Raw genomic sequence first — 18,101 nt, forward strand, 5'->3', positions numbered from 1 at the left:
AGGCAGGAGCGGGCTGACCAATCGGCTGGTGGGGGGCGGGGCCGCGGGCTGGCAGCGGCGGGAAAATGGATGTCGGGCTTGGCGGGCGGCCCTGCGGCGGCTGGGGCAGCGGCAGTATCAGCAGGTAGGCAGTGGCTTGGTGGGCGGCTCTGCGGCGGCTGGGGCAGCGGCAGTATCAGCAGGTAGGCAGTGGCTTGGTGGGCGGCCCTGCGGCGGCTGGGGCAGCGGCAGTATCAGCAGGTAGGCAGAGGCTTGGTGGGCGGCCCTGCGGCGGCTGGGGCAGCGGCACTAACAGCAGGTAGGCAGCGGGCAGCAGGTAGGCAGTGGGGGCGACCGGGCCGGAGGATATATAGGTAGCCTTGTTGCCCCATGGATGAAGATAGTGATGACATTTGTACATAGTGAGAAACAAGACCTTGTACATGATGTTCAGGACATAGTGAAAATGTTGTGCGAAGCTAGATGTAAGAACAAGTTTAGTTTCAGAGAAACTGATCCAAAAATTGCGGTGCATGCAAATGTGTGCAAAAGGTCACAGCTGTAAATGTTATTTGCGAGGGCAATGTGAGAAATAAACTGCTTCGCTACATGGGCCTAACTGGGGAATATAACAGGGACACTCCACTCTATGCTATTCCATTCTACACCACTCCTCTCCTTTCTACGCCACCTCACTATATGCTAATCCACTCTACCCCCACTATCCTTCATGCCACTCGACTCTATGCCACTCTACTGTACATGATTGCACTCCATGACACACTACTGTATGACACTCCACTGTACACCATTCCATTTTATGCCACTCCACTCTACTCTACTCCACTCAATTTTAAGTCACTCTACTCAATACTATTCGATTCTACGCCACTTCTCTACATGCCACTCTACTGTATGGTGCTACATGCCACTCCACTGTACACAATTCCAGTCTATGGCACTCTATGCCGCTGTATTGTATGCTATTCCACACTGCGCTATTCAATTGTAGGCAACTCCACTACGCCATGCCACTCCACTATGCCACTCCCATTTACGCCACTCCAATCTATGTGACTCCACTTTACTGTATGCCACTCTACTGTGCGTTACTCCACTGTATACCACTCGCCTCAACGCCTTCCACTCTACACCACTTCGCAATGCCGTATTCCATTCTACGCCACTCCACTCTATCCCATTCAACTTTACGCCACTCTACTGTAATCCACTCCACTCTATGCATCTTCACTCTACACTATTCCACTCTATGCAACTGAGCTCCAGGCCAGTCTGTAGTATTCCACTCTATGCCTTTCCACTCTACGATATTACAATCTAGACCACTCCATTGTGCACCACTCCACTCTATGCACTCCGATTTATGTCACTCCACCCTACACTATTTTATTCTACGCCACTTCTCTCTACGCCACTCTACTACATGGCACGCACTCTATGCCACTCTACTCTACGCCCCTATATGGCACTGTACGCCACTGCACTGTATGCGATTCCACTCTGCGATATTCCACTGTTTGTCACTTCATGATATTCGACTGTATGCCACTCCAAGATATTCCACTGTACATTACTTTACTGTATGCCGCTCCACCTTATTGTGTGCCACTCCACTGTATGCTGTTCCACTGTCCACCACCGGACTCTTCACAACTCCACTCTTTTCTATCTCTACCCCACTCCATTCACTCAACTGTATGCCACTCCACCCTACAACACTCCTCTCAACGCTATTCCACTTTATACCACTTCACTGTACACCACTCCACTATACACCACTTCACTTTAAGCCACTCCACTCTATTCGATTCTACCCCCCTTCTCTGTACACCACTCTATTATACGGCACTCCACTCTATGCTATTCCACTCAATGACATTATACAACACTGTACACTACTATACTCTGCACTATTCCACTGTATGCCACTCCAGCCAATGTCACTCTACTCTATGGCAGTCCTCTGTACACCACTATAGTGTACGCCATTCCACTCTACACTATTCCACTCTATGCCACTCCACTGCATGCTATTCAACTCTACTCCACTCCACTCTACGGTATTCTGCTCTACACTACTCCAGTTTACTATGCTGCTTGACTTTACACCACACTATTCTACAACACTCTACTGTACAGCACTTCACTGTATGCGACTCCACTCTATGCCACTCCCCTCTGTGCCACTCCAATCTATGCTACTCCACTCTATGTTATTCGTAACTTTGCCACTCTAATTTGCAGGTCTGCACACTACACCACTCCACTCTATGCCACTCCACTACATGCCACTCTACTCGGCTCCACTTTATGGTACTCCACTCTACCCCCCTGCACTGTATACCACCCCACTCTCTGCTATTCCATTGTACTCCAATCTACTCTACATCAGTCTATTTTACTCACTCCACTCTACATAATTTCTCTTTGCACCACTCCACTGTACACCAAACCACTGAGGCCACTTCACTCTATGCTATTCCACTCGATGCCACTCCACTATAGACAATTCTATTGTACATGACTCAACTCTACGGTATTCCACTGAATGGGGAAACAGCATTAACAATGCGGGCTAAATCATGTGTGCCATTACAACGCAAGTGAAGCTGCATCACGCATATGCCTGACCCACACATATTCCTTTACAACTATTTTCATTGTAAAGGTGGTAAAGGCATATGCTTGTTAAAGGAGTCAGACTTAGGTTTTAGGGTGGGGGGGTCGGGGTATTTTTAAGGGCTGGGGTCTGGGTTTCTAGAGATTAGGGCAGGGATCGTGGTATTTTTTAAGGCTGGGGCCGGGATATTTTTAGGGCTGGGGGCGGGTTTTAGGGCTCAGGGTAGGGGGCTGTGCTTGGGGTCGTTTTTATGGCTGAGGCCGAGTTTTAGTGCTCAAGGAAGTTGTAGTTTTTAGGGCTGGTGGACGGTTTTAGGGCTCAGGGCGGAGGGGCGGAGGGGCTAGGATCAGGGTAGTTATTAGGGCTGGGGGCTGGGTTTTAGGACTCAGGGTGGGTGGTTGAGGTACCATTTCACTCTATGCCACTCCACTCCACTCTATACCATTAGACTCTTTATTTATTCTTTCTAGTCATACCAAACTTAAACTAAGCAAACATTAGAAATTCTACAGCTATAGCTATACCTTAAATTTATCATTTACACATCGCCTTAAAATTACTATAACCCGCGCATCTCCGTACTCCGTACCAGGGGATGGGGCCCCCAGGGCTTAATAAGGCCTGGGGCATCACTGCCCCCTCCCCTTTATAAGAGGATGTGGACCCCAGGGCCTGAGAAGGATTGGGGAGGTGGGCTGAGCGCCTTCCATTCCCTTTTTAAAAAAAGAAACAACCCAGAGGATGGGGTCCTCCACAGGGTATTATAAGGCTCAGGCAGGGGGCCACGCAAACCTGCTCCCCTTTTTTATTACATTTGGCACCAGAAAAGGGAACCCTGGGGCCTATTAGAGCTTGGAGAGGAGAGCTGTGAGCCCTCCTTCCCTGTTTAGTTGTAATTGACCCAAGCAGATTGGGTCCCAAAGCCTTTTAAGTCTTGAGGAGGGAGACCACACAGCCACCCTCTTCTCTTTTTATTGAAACTGGCCCAAGGGATGGGGTCCCGGGTCAACTAAGTGTCAAGGAGGGTGCTGTAAATGTAAATGTAAAGGCTGTACGCAGTGTGGTGTTGGCATCTTGCTGGGGATTTTGGCCTCAAGTCAAGTCAAGTCAAAATTTATATAGTGCACTACATACCCAGAGGGTCTCAAGGCGCTTGAGGAAGGGGGGGAGGTTTACTTATCGAATATCCAGGTTTTACGCTGTTTTCTGAAGGCTAGGTGGTTTTGAGTAAGGCGGAGGTGGATAGCCAAAAGCTGTGCTCAATGTGGTATTGGTTGCCTGCAGGGAGTTGGAAGCAGGGCCTGGCTGCAAGACAGGCCTTTAGGCTAAGCACACGGAATGCATGACCAAAGGCTGTTTACAGCGTGGGGTTGGCTACCTCTGGGTGGCCGGCTTTGGGGAGTTGGACGCAGTCCCTGGCTGCAAGCTAGGCCCTGCGACCAACCCTACACCGCAGGTAACGAAAGTCTGTGCTCAAATTAGCGTTTGCAGCCTGTGGAGGGGGGTTGGATGCCTCGGGGTGGTTGGCCATAGGGCCTGACGGCAGGCCATGTGCAGCGTAGGACTGGTTGCCTGTGTGGTGTTTGCCGCAGGGTCAGGCCCCAGCACTGTGCGGTGTTGGCTTCTCTTATGATAATAAAATATTACTTTACGTTAAAAAAAACCACTAGAAATTCAGGGAGAAAAAAAGGTTAAAGCAATGTTATAGTTAGGTGAGATAAACAGATTTGGTTTTGGTTAAAACAATGTCGAAATTCTCTGAAAAAAATAAGCATTAAAGTAACGTTATAGTTAGGTGAATTTATCAGTCACAGCATTAATGTTTTGAACTAAAAAACACATAAATTCACCAGTTATAGTTAGCAGAGCTAACTATAACCTGCACACTGCCATGCACTGTTTATGACTTCACATATTACATCACTCATGACATGTTCTATGACATCATTTATAACATCACTGATGACCTCTCAATTGACTTCTTGATGGCATATTTTGTGCACATTACTCTATAGATTAGAATGGCATTGGAGGCCTGAAAGAAAGTACCAAATAGCTCAGCATATGAATCATCATCAATGCCATCACAGATGCAACTCCCTTAGGTGTAGCAAGTATGTGTCATGTGCGCATTGACCCTATACCATGCACTTCTTGGGTAGCCTTGTTCACCTTAACAATCAAACACAGATGTATGGGAAACACTCATTGCACACAGTGCTCAATATGTATATAGCTGTTCAGAGAAAGCCAAGTTACTCAAGATCCTCAATGTCTGTTCTTAAATTAATGCCCTACTACAGACAACTTTTATCTGTATCAAACCCCTCACAGACACCAAACCTACATTAAGAAATCAAGTTGATATGAGTAGAAAAAAGGGTAGTGAAAACAGTGTTTATTCTATGGAAAACATTTACTCTGTACCACACTGTTTGCACTCAGTGAAATTCTCATGAGCAATATACCACAATGCATTTAAAAGTATCTACTAAGAACAGTGAAACTCTATGTGACACTTGTCAAAAAAGACACCATTCGTTTAAAATAACCAAGGTGTGAAGTTGTTAACGATTATACTACCTGCAGCCTTCATACTGTGATGAAAACTTTACAGACAGTCCAAATTCTGAAGCAGAAGCGCATGTGCATATGTTAGTACCTGGTGCACACAGTCTTCGGTATTATGTAGAAATTGTCAAGCTTAGACAATTCTGTCTAATAACTCAAGGCTGCTCGCAATACTTAGTATGCAGTAGGTAGAACCTTTGCCTTGTTAAAAACGTTTTTTTCTGAGCCCAAAAACTTGTGTGGAACTGCATAACACAAGTCATCAACTGTCACCTGCACATAAAGTTACTCTTCAATGAAAAGATTTATAACATGTCTTATACCTCTACACACCTATGATGCATTAGGAGCACATGCATTCTGTAAACACTTAAACCCTTTAGCTGGACATAGGCTCCACAAAATTAGATGGAAAAGTAATATGGTAGTGACCCGCCACTATATAAACTATAAAAAATGAACACATTCATTGGATGATGTCATCAGAGAGGTCATGTGAGATGTTATCAGTGATGTCATAAATGTTCTCCTTCAAGCGCAGCACAAACCTAAAATACACTCCCGTACATACCAGATCGAAGATTCCAGTATTAAACACGTCAAGCCTGGAGTCACCGGACATTTTCCCTGAGGTTTATGCTCGGTATGTGAGTTCACAAAACAGCAACATCTATAGATATTGGGCTGAATACACCATTGCAACTGAGATGCCATACAAATTGTAACAGTTGTGAGGTAATATACCTTTTGAAATGTCCCTGTGGACTTCACTATGTTTGTAAGACCTCTAGGAAAGTGAGGCAAAGAATTATCGAGCATCATGGTACAATTCGCTGTTGATGCAATAAAACCAAAAACTATCTTGACCATGGTCATGGTCAGTGCAATCAGTTCTAGATGATAAATGATAAGCCAACTATACATAATCAATTGGAGGATTTTTAACAATTTCTATTTCAAAAAGAACGGAGGTAGCTTCACAGACTGCGCAGCCACATTGTTGTTCTGAACTATAAAATCCATTGGATGAGTTTATCGTGACTGAATTTTTGAAATAATTTTCTAATGGAAAACATTGTCACCAACTGTATTCTGTGGACTCCTTGTTGTGCTCACTGACCTTTATTCTACTTCATGGTTATAATTGTGAAATTGTTTCCCAGTTGTTTTACCAACTAATTGACAAAATATTTTTTGATGAATAACACCTATGATCCCTCATGCTGACATGTTATCCTACGTTGATGTGTCTTTAATCAATTTGTGTTAAATATTCATTGAATTTTTAATTTCATCACAGGATTAATCCTATTCTTTCATGTTAGAACAATAAGCAACTTACTGGCTACGATGGTTTTTATGTTATATTACATTTTCTATAACCAACACAGAGCATACTATGACACTAGGTGAAGCTAGGGTTCCTATTTCCATTATGTGCTACGTCTTCTGACCGCTCATGATGATCTTTAAGGTAAACTACATTTCCCATAAGTGCTCTATGTTAAACTACGTTTCCCATAACCATTGCACATCACGTCCTCCAGATGTGCCGGTCTTGATTGTTTTCAACCGCTTTTTTTATAGCGAGGACTGGCGTAAACTCTATTTCCTCGCTAAAATGAACTTGGAGGACAGCGGACTCAAAAGAGGTGAGCAATAGAAACCTTTATCTTTAGGCTGAGCATCCTCTTTTGTAGATACATACACTTGATTTTAGACCCACATACGGATTGTAGGGTGGATGGTTTTTTTTGTTATACGTGACTCTTTCATGCTGATTTCTTAAGTGACCACAGGATTTCTGGTTAAATGTTGAGCATTTTTTCCTTTTGGGTGACATCCTATTTCAAATGAGATGGAATGAAATTCCTTTCACTCTTAATGAGATTACTTGAAAGCAAGGTAAATGCTTAGTGGTAAATCAGCTGATTGATGAATATTTAGATGTGGTCCCTTCCATTTGCAGTTGGAAATGAATTTTTGCTGTTACCTATGTCTGTTTTCTTGTACACTTTAGCCCTGTTTATATATGTCAAATAGAGGCTTGGGTTGATGCCTAGCTCCCAGCTTGTTAGCAGGAGAGCCATTATACCTTATAGCCCACTATTGAGGTGAATTCTGTTATGCTCATATCACTCTTTTTTTTAATTATATTCTACTCTCTTTTGCAAATAATGTGTTTATTAACTACAACTATTTCATTAGGTGCCAATAACAGTGGACCTACATGAATTTATCGTAGGCCATTTTGGTGGATTGTATAAGTATAGAACCCTTTTTTCCACATTTAATTTCACCTTGATTTTTTAATTGGCAGAGTGACTACCTACCTGTCCTGATTAATGCCCAGAACCGGCACAGCACTCAAACGCTGTCACTCCTCCAAAAGGTTCTTCACCATCACACAGCACGCGCTTACTCCATTTAATTGTCTCCCTCCCAGATGCAATGCTTGACCGGTACCTCTACGATTAGCAGGAAGGACGGCGACCCACACAGCCAGTTTCCTCTGGGTATCGATTGCAGGAGGACCACCCTCCCCCCTTCTGGGGGCAACGCCCTGAATTGTCTATTGGACTAAACTGCAAAAGGCATAGTTCTCAGGCACTTATAGTTTAGTCCTGAAGATGATCCCATTAATGTATTGAAGGGATCGAAACATTGTCGACTTTTAAGTGCTCCTAGCACAACCTTATATCTGTATCTGTACGTGCCAGAGTGCATCAATGTATATTGTTTGCTGGCCCAATGGATGAATTCCTAGGCCAATGCTCCATGTAATACCTGAGTTTGTCCTTTCTTTGCTATACATGCCCCCACTTGTATGTTGGGTTTTTAATTCTTCTTATTAAATGATTATGTCCAGTTGAACAGCAAAAAATAGACATCATTGCATTTCTATATGAATAGTCCTTCTAACATTGAGCTTTAGTTAGGGATCACTGTTCTTGTAAAACATTCAATACCCAAGGCCCATTACCACCAATTGGGTTTCCTTGTTCTTTTGTAAAGCAGAACTCCATGGCAACATTCTAAAATGGCCAGAAACATGCCAACGTGCTCTAATTGGGTTAAAGGTTTCCCTCCCCTGAGTTTTATTCTGCCATTTTGGGACTTCTAATAAAGTTATTGGTCCACCATGAGATAGTTTTAATCGAATATTCATGAACACTTTGCACCGTGCAATTATACCCCACCCACACTTAGCTCTCAAAGGGACATTGCTTGATCTTAAAAACCTCTAACAGTTCCTTTCTGTGCCTCCTTTAGGATTGAGTAGAAAGTTGTAGCCCATATCATTGCATCACAAGTTCTTTTTGGTGTAAGGAGGAGCCTGATAATGAAGCAAGCCACCTCCGGGTGGGTGATGGTTTTTGCCCTAAAGAAATACCTTTTCTTTCTGAGTTATAGAAATCTCCTTTTGAGTTTGATATGGCAGACTGCATCTCACTGTGTGGTGATGTCATAGACGATGTCATGAACAATGTAATATGTGAGGTCATAAGCTGTACGGCGGGGCGCTAGTTATAGTTACCTCTGCTAACTATAACTGGGGAATTACTGTGGCTTTTTTAGTTCAAAAGTTAATATTGTCACTGACATATTCGCCTAAGTGTGTGTGTGTAGATATAGATATATATATATATATATATATATATATATATATATATATATATATATATATATATATATATATTCTCATCAAAAAAGTGCCCTTCAGTGAAGACGCCACCACGAGAGAGTATTCACCTTTCTTTATTGGGGATGACAGCGCTGCACAGTTCTTATCTTAAATCCTTTCTGCCATACGCGTTTCAGACGAGAGTCCTTGATCACTGGCTGCAGGTAGGAAGACAGCAGCTGTGTGGAACACCTTTAATTATACACGAGATCTCGCCCCAGTGGGCGTGTGCTGAACAGCCTTATGGTACGTGTGGTTTCCACATCATTGAATGCTGCCGTATCTTTGCTGCAAAGTTTTTGAATCCCAAGTGGGTGGATTAAAATAATGACACTGCTTGCACTGCCGTTCACGTTCATTCAATGATGTGGAAACCACACGTACCATAAGGCTGTTCAGCACACGCCCACTGGGGCGGGATCTTGTGTATAATTAAAGGTGTTCCACACAGCTGCTGTCTTCCTACCTGCAGCCAGTGATCAAGGACTCTCGTCTGAAACGCGTATGGCAGAAAGGATTTAAGATAAGAACTGTGCAGCGCTGTCATCCCCCAATAAAGAAAGGTGAATACTCTCTCGTGGTGGCGTCTTCACTGAAGGGCACTTTTTTGATGAAAATTAAGCGGCCTGCCTGGTCGCGAGGACGCCCCGCTGCCACAAAAGCGGCCCTACTGCGACCTGAAATGAGGGACGCCGAAAAGGACAAGAGAGGCTGTCATTGAGGGACGTGAACGGCAGTTCAAGCAGTGTCATTATTTTAATCCACCCACTTGGGATTCAAAAACTTTGCAGCAAAGATACGGCAGCATTCAATGATGTGGAAACCACACGTACCATAAGGCTGTTCAGCACACGCCCACTGGGGCGGGATCTCGTGTATAATTAAAGGTGTTCCACACAGCTGCTGTCTTCCTACCTGCAGCCAGTGATCAAGGACTCTCGTCTGAAACGCGTATGGCAGAAAGGATTTAAGATAAGAACTGTGCAGCGCTGTCATCCCCAATAAAGAAAGGTGAATACTCTCTTGTGGTGGCGTCTTCACTGAAGGGCACTTTTTTGATGAGAATATATATATATATATATATATATATATATATATATATATATATATATATATATATATATATATATATATATATATATATATATATATATATATATATATATATATATATATATATATATATATATATATATATATAAAAAAGGTCCTGTCCGCCCCACTCCAAGGAACGGCAACAACCAGGCACGGACCTCGCAATTCCTCCCAGGCAGAAATCAACGACCTCCACACAGATGTACGTGGAAAAGCAGTGCGAAATTTATTTTGGCATATATTAGCTGGGACAAGTGCCCTCCATGACGCGTTTCGCTCCTCGTGGGTGCTTGGTCACATGATGCGTCCTTTTTCTATGACGTGTTTTAAAATGAAAGAAGTGAATAAAGTGCACAAATAACCTTAGAAAAAGGCTAAAAGATTACCTATAAAACTCAAAGACAGACTATGGCATGAACATTAGAAGGTTAAGTCAGACGCTCTGTGCAAACTCCTAATAGCAGATATACTCTTAGGAAAATTAATACATAATGCATTGGAATCAGTATGTAGTACAATGAATAAATAATGTTTCATAATGTAGACATTACATCTCCTACCATTACAGCAGATAATAAATAACTGTGCAAAACATGCTATAAAATAAAGTGCATAATGCAAATATCAATACCAGCATTTCAATAATTGCGCAATTCAATGAACCATAATACCATGACTGTGTAGGGATATGCTCAGAGCATGACTCTTATTATGATGTTAAAATGAACCTTCTACAGAGCACTATTAACAAAAGTGACCGCCTCCACCAACTTCTTAAATTGAAAGGATATAATCTGCACGAATGCGCATTAATCGTATAATCCACTTCCAATGTCAGTCCTAAAAAACATGTTAAATAAAGTGCAAGTGCACCTTCAACTAACTTCTTGACATATGCAATATTCCTATCTAACATACTAGTGCATCCTCAATTAACAGCCTGACATTTGCTATGTACTCCTACCATGAGTCACAGAGAATGATCAATAAAGTGCAAGTGCATAGTCAAACACTCAACATAAGATCGCAAATGTATGTAAAATGCTGGTACATCATCAGAATGGCAACAGTGCTATGGCCAAGTATAAGGTCACATTTGGAGACTAAAGTACCACTGCATCTCCTAATAACAGCCAGCCAATCGTTTATTGCCTGAACTCTTAAAAATTCGCAGATAGGAATATTTGAAGTAAAAACAGGGATTTATGTAGGGTCTATTTATATAGGATAAAATAGAAAGACGTACCAACCGTCCGGTCTGTGCAAAATAGTGCTTTGCAAAAAACGGTGTAAAGTGCAATTGATACTTAAACTATTTAGCAGCAGAAGAACAGAATTACAAAAGTTGCTTAAGCCTAAGCAATCTCACAATGTAAATTGAATCTCCATATATTTCTATAAAATAATCTGATCAAAATGGGGAGACAACAGAATGAAAATGACTCAAAGGTCATTGTTACAGATATCTGGAAGTGAAGGACATAGTCTTATAGTCTTATAAAAAATTATGAAGATCTTCATTCATATTCAACCCATTAGGTGCTTGAGTATCGAGAGCTAGAATGAATTGAGATTCTTTCTGTCTGAGAAGTTTATCACGATTCCCTCCCCGAGCGGGGTTGGGAACAGATCCCAAGAAAGTATATTCAAGATCCTTCAGTTTGTTACAATGGACTGACTTAAAATGCCTTGCCACAGGATAATTATGATCGGAATTTACGATCGCCCTGACATGCTGAAGTATACGTTTGTGCACAGGGAGCTATTCTAAATTGCATGTGCACCGAACTTTGTATATTGCGTATTCAGAACGGCATGTTAGGTGCTCCTTAATGGCAATCATCTTGTCACTAAAAGCTGTAACATAGTGAGTTGAATTTTTGGCAAAAGTGCAGGCGCTGCAGTAACTGCATTTGAAAAAGCCTGGTTTCATAAGCCAAGTACTTTTTGCTTTCACCTCAGGCATGGATTTCACCATGGCATCCCACATAGAGGGAGCCCGTTTGAATGTGATAGCTGGCAGATTAGGTATATATACACACACACACTATTGGTGATTGCCAGTAGGAAGTTATAATTAGGACCATGTTTCCACAGGAAAACCATTTTTTGACTTGCCTATATCCCTGGTGCGCTTTGATGAAATTTCCCCACAAAAGTGCCCAGGTGATTCTTGTTGTGCGTGGAAAGTTTTGGGTTGATCCATCAAGCGGGGGCTGAGGAAAAGGGAGGGTCAAATAACGTGTTTTTCACAAGTTAATTTCCATAGAGATTTTAAACACGACTACAGCCCGGACCACAGGATGGAATTGGACCAAATTTTGCCGAAAGGTAGCTTTTGGTCCAGAAAGAAACCTTTTTGTTATTTGGTGTAATTTTTCAAGATATTAACTGAAATTTGAATTTGTATTTCTAGGGATGCAGATCCTCCTCGGATTACTGAATCCACGCACCAACAGCAATGCCGTGATTTGCCACCACCAGCGAGGAAAATAAAGTTTTAAAGTGATAGAAAGCATCAGGGTAGAGGTACCCTGACCCCATGTGACTAATGGAAGGGTCTGTGAGGGACCCCTCATGGGCAAGAAATTGGCCAAAAAGATTATGCTTAACCTCACAATCATCCACTGATCCTCCCTGGATTCGGGTGGATCTGTAGATCTAGATCCCAATAAAAAAAACATACACTCACTCAAAGATCCACACCCACACTCACTCACCCAACTACCAACTTACACACCAATACACCACTCACGTCCACTCATAGAACCTCAAAACTACTCCAACTCCAACTCACAGATACACACAGCTTTCACACACCGATTCACATACCCAGTTACACACCCACACAACCACCCACACACCCATACAACCACTCATACACCCACATGCAGGCTTTCAAAACCACTCACACACCCACAAATCTATTTACACACCTACTCATACACCCTCACAGCCACTCCCACACTCACCACTCACTCACACACCCAGGTTGCAGGGACATTATAGTTAGAAAATAGCATTAGCAAACCATAGGAATTCACCCAAAAAACAAAGGTTACAAGGACGTTATAATTAGGAAATAACATTTTAAAAAACCTTAGAAATTCACTGGAAAAAACCAAAGGATACAGGGACGTTATAGCTAGGTTCACATTTTACACACACAAAACCATAAAAATTCAGCAGTTATAGTTATCTCAAGTAACTATAGCGCGTGCCCTAAGCTAACTATAGCTCACGCCCTCAACATGAACTGATAAATACCCCACATAGTACATCACTTATGACATCTTCTATGACATCATTGATCACATCACTGCAACATTTGCAGTGATATGATTGATGAGAAAACTGCTTGACGGAGGCACAAGATTTAGTTACTTTAGGGCACGAGTTATAGTTCCTTGAGATAACTAGAACTGCTGAATTTCTATGGTTTGTGTGTGTAACATCTGAATCTAACTATAACGTCCCTGTAACCTTAGTTTTTTTCATTGATTGAATATATAAATCTATCATTGAATTTAATAGGTTTTTTAAATGCTAATTCCTAACTATAACTGGTGTGAAACCTATGGTTTTTTCAGTGAATATATATATATATATTGATATATATATATATTCACATACACATCTATAGGGTGCTTTAAAAGATGTGCACACAAATAACCAGATGTTGGAGCAGACTGGATGTTGCTAGCCAAAAAAAAGAAATCCCTCTAGACACTCAGGTGGAACATCTTCCTCCCTGTGTTACCGAGTACTCTACGCCTATTAATAACGACAAGTAGACAGATAGCAGCAGCTTTATATAAGCAAGCTTAGAAATCACTCTCAGATAAGTGCTTTTGACCTAAATCTTGTAGCGCCTCGGTCTGACATATAACCCCGCAGCTGTGAAATTCTGTACGAGATTTAGCAGCCTGATGCCGCCAGCTGACCCAGCCATAAAGCAAAGAGAGATAAGGATTTGCAGCATGATATGATACAATTAGACATTTACCTTCTGCTATTTTTCAATGCAAGCCCATTTTCGCTTAATGAGACGCAGCCCTTTGTTTTTCATGCTTCAAATTAACATACTTGTTTAGTGTATGTTTGAATGTGATTAAAAGGGGAAAAAACAACCTCTCAAATTGTCCTGTCATGAATGGGGAGATTAGTTTCTCTGCGGAAATGTAAGCAGGAGGTTGGTCTTTCTGGTTAACCCCCGCGGAGATGCAAAGTTAAATGTTTGGCTCTGCCTGGAACAATAATCAGATATAAAAACATCTGTTTAGCAGCAGAACACCTACAGTGCACTTTAATCAAGCATTTGCGTTACCTGCCAAAAGGACCATGATCTCTTCAAAATGCAAGGCGGATTAAAGTGTTATCTAACACAAGCAGGAAACTAACCTTCAAGTGGAAGTTTGAAATGTTTTCATCATAATATTCATGTCTTTGGATGGAGAAGCCAGCCTTTTCAGCGAGGCAGCAAAACTGGTCTAATGTATTCCCTCGAAGCGGAGCAAATACCATCGCTTTTCCCTGGAACAGAACAAGGTGAAGGCACACATTTACTCTTTTTTTTTTTTTACTGGAATGCAATCACATAAAACACGCAGCAGGCAAAGCCCTCAGCCAACCACAAAGACAGGTTTCTCTGCACACAGAATCTGATTGAGGCAAACAAAACGAGTCTTTTTTTATATGAAATGTCCTTCATAGATTAATACGTGTTTATTATTTACAAGTAAAACATAGAAAAACAAAAAAGCATAATTATTACGGGAGGGCTCGGTATGATCAGAAGATCACATGCACTCCCCCTTAACAAAGAGTGCATGCAGACACATAGCTAAACCCCTAGAATGAGTGGCACCTAGGGGCGTGTACAATTACATAGAAAGGAGCAGCAAATTGTAACAAAACAGGACTGTCAGGCATACTAACCAAGCCCTCCCTAACTTAGGAGAACACAGCAGACGAAATGAATTGCATCCAGGAATAGCAAATGTTGGTTGATCTGTACAGGCCAAAGAGGGACCCAACTCCAGGCCCTTTGGCACCCCGGTGCAGTGTTGCATTCAATATGGTTTCTATGGAAATGACATTGCTCCTCATGCACACCACCCCCCTGAAGTCACAGGTTGAACCTTTTTTCAATGTTTTTAATTTAAAGTTATTACTGCCGCTTTAATAGGGAGAATAGGTATGATAACCTCATCTGCCACACTTATATGTGGAGTTACAATATGTGCCAGACGGGACCCCGTGTGTGATAATTGGAGAAGTGTGGAGGACCAGAGGATAAACATTCTTGGACTAGGATCCAAAAACAAAAAAAAACAAAGATCCCTAGGGGCAAGTCTGTATCAGTATTTAACAGCTAGAGAATGTCAGGGCCAAGATAGTGCTGGTCCCTGGGAAGGGTGTTAGGTTAATGGTTGTGGATGGAGTGAGAGTGAGAGTCGGCAAAACTGGACAGTTTTGCTGAGGTCATGAGCAGTGCATTGGGGCTAGGCGGTGCAGAAGATGGGGAGAGTCTTGGTAGCACAGACGCATACAGGGTGAATGTCATTGTACTTCAGATTGAAATCATAACCGTAGCACCTCTTTAACTTAAGTCTTTATACTGCAAGCAATCTACGTGTTTATCTTTATAAAAAGTTGTTTTCGATGAGATATTTACACACACAGTACGAGAACATTGGAATTTCGGGAGCTCCAGTGAAAGTAATGGAGTGTCTAGGCCTTCTAATGGCTGGTAGTAGCCTGCAGCTCCAACATTCCAATGTTTGTTCACAGCAAGCGCTGTGAAGAAAGGCCTCATGGAGCAGAGGGGGTTTATATACCCTCTGGCTCCGTGAGGCCTTTGTTTTACAAACTAGAACATTCTTCCCTCTAGGGGCGGAACATTCTAATAGCCTTAGAGCCCTCCGTAGTGGGTTCTTCCGGCCATTAAAGACGAGGTCCCTTGTTAAAGGTCCTTGCCTTCGGCTCGGGCCTTTAACGCTGGAGCAGGCCTTTAATGGCTGTTAGAGCCCGCTACTATATTAGAGCATTGGAATCTTGAGAGCTCCACTAAAGATAATGGAGAAGCTCTGGGCCTATAATCCCGGAACTCCAACATTTCAATGTTTGTCTTCATGTTTGTCTTCATGTTTCTCCCGTTTTAATTTAGAACATTCTTCCCTTAGTGGGTGGAATGTTCTAACAGCCTTATAGCCCTTCTGCCTCAGGCTCTACCAGTTGTTAAAAGTCCTGCGGCTCGGGCCTATACATTGGGGGCAGTGCCTTTAGCAACACGTAGAGCCCACAGCAGCAGGCTATAAGGCTATAATATTATCCCCCCCACAACACGAAAAGAGGATGACGATATGCTTTCAAAATGCTTGGTATACTTGCAAGCCAAAATGAAATGCAGGCCAGTGCATTTTAACACCACATAATCTTTCTCAAGGCCAATGCCTATGGAAGATTTGAATCATGAGCTTCAGACATATACAAGATAAAAAGAAAAAACTTACATTCTTACCGTACTGTGGGTCTGCTATCTAAATACAACCTCTAAAACATCTTTCCTGAAGGACAAACATTTCTTGTACATCTCGTATTTATTCGTAATTATTCATAAGAAGATATATTGTGAGCACTTCAACCTCACTTTAAAAGAGTACAGTCCTCTACACAAGTTACTAGTGTGGTTTGTTTTTCACGGGCATGAAAATGCTTCCCCCCAGCAGCCTCTTACCTGCTTATCTACTTTAGTGCAGTGGGACCAAATGAAAATTGCAGGGAATGACTAGGATTATAAGCAGTATGTGTTCAAGGTTGTGTAGGGATTCAAGGCCATATTTATACATTCCTCCACTTAAATATTTTTCCTACTACGTTTTGCTAATCATTTTCTTTTTTCCTCAAGTAATCTCGCTGAGCCATGACATAAGAGAGACTTTGGTTGGAAACCTGACACTTACATGCTGTTTGGAAACTGGAGTGGTGGTGAGAAGAAAGCCGTAGCCTAGATGGAAGGACACTTTCTGTCTCCAGTTGGGCGTTACCCATCTGCTGTTTGTTTTACTTAGGCCTCTATTCCACGTGGTATATTCCGGTGGCCCTGAATAGTAAGGAATCTGGAGGGAACCCTAAGTGTGTTGTGTACAGTGGCATCTGGGTAGGTAGCTCACTTCATGTTCTGCTGCACTTCCGCTCATATTGCTAATGGGGTTTTATGCCTCATGTTTTGGAAGATCCAAAATGTAAAGGTAAATTCAGCAACATTTCCAGTACCTGCTCGCGCCACTGGATGGTGCTGGGCGTAGAGACAGCACTTGAACAAGCAAAGGCCGAACTCAAAGAAATTGAGGAATTTGAAATAGAACTCTTAAGTAGTGATACCATAACTGACACTAAGTCCCTACTGGACAAACTCAACAAAACCATTGACGACTTCATTACCTTTGAACTAAAGATGAAAACAGACAAAGTAGGTAAGGACATCAAAAATTATTTCAAAGAAAGGGCATACCCCTACCTCCGAGAAGATTATTACACAATACTAGGCAACCAGAACCAACAGAACACCTGGGATAGGTTCAGACGTAACCAGCCAGTAACATTCTCAGAATCTTCAGAGGGATCCAGCGATTCTGACGCGAAGGCAGGGCCTAGCCGCACGGACAATCACCCGGGCCATTCGTCTTTTTTAGACCGAGGCAGCAAGGCAAAAACAAAAACATGGTATCAGTACCCAGGCGAACGACACACTCGCAGGAAACATTATCAATGGGGCCCCCAGCCATATTAACAGATAACCAGAGTCCAGTAGAAACCATCCCCATCTTTAATCTATTGCAACAGGTCATGTCATCAAAAGGTCTCTCCTTTGTAATCACAGAGAGCACCAACTTCTTCTCACTCAAAACTGAAATTTTTAAATTTGTCAGGAAAATAAGGCTCAAACTCTTCTTTAAAGATAAAGAATTTACCGCCAAAGAGTCCTGCACAGGTCTGAGACCCCCCTCAACGTTCTATGCAACAAACAGGATGGTACCACCTGAACTGCTAGCCTTTGTGAAATTAATAATACAGGGGACAGACAATATGAAAAACACAAAGGCCTTTATCCCACATAACATTACC

General features: G+C 42.3%; 1 protein-coding gene across 1 annotated transcript in view; it reads right to left on the bottom strand.

Moving 5' to 3' along the window:
• Window positions 1-18,101, bottom strand: part of CAMKMT (calmodulin-lysine N-methyltransferase) — a 469,006-nt gene that overhangs the window by 46,181 nt on the left and 404,724 nt on the right. The window contains exon 12 of the mRNA XM_086927794.1: window positions 14,373-14,504. Within this exon, the coding sequence (XP_086783920.1) occupies window positions 14,373-14,504 (132 nt within the window). The remainder of the gene's footprint in view (window positions 1-14,372; window positions 14,505-18,101) is intronic.

The sequence above is a fragment of the Lissotriton vulgaris genome, chromosome 6 (assembly GCF_964263255.1).
Source record: "Lissotriton vulgaris chromosome 6, aLisVul1.2, whole genome shotgun sequence".
Lineage (NCBI taxonomy): Eukaryota > Metazoa > Chordata > Amphibia > Caudata > Salamandridae > Lissotriton > Lissotriton vulgaris.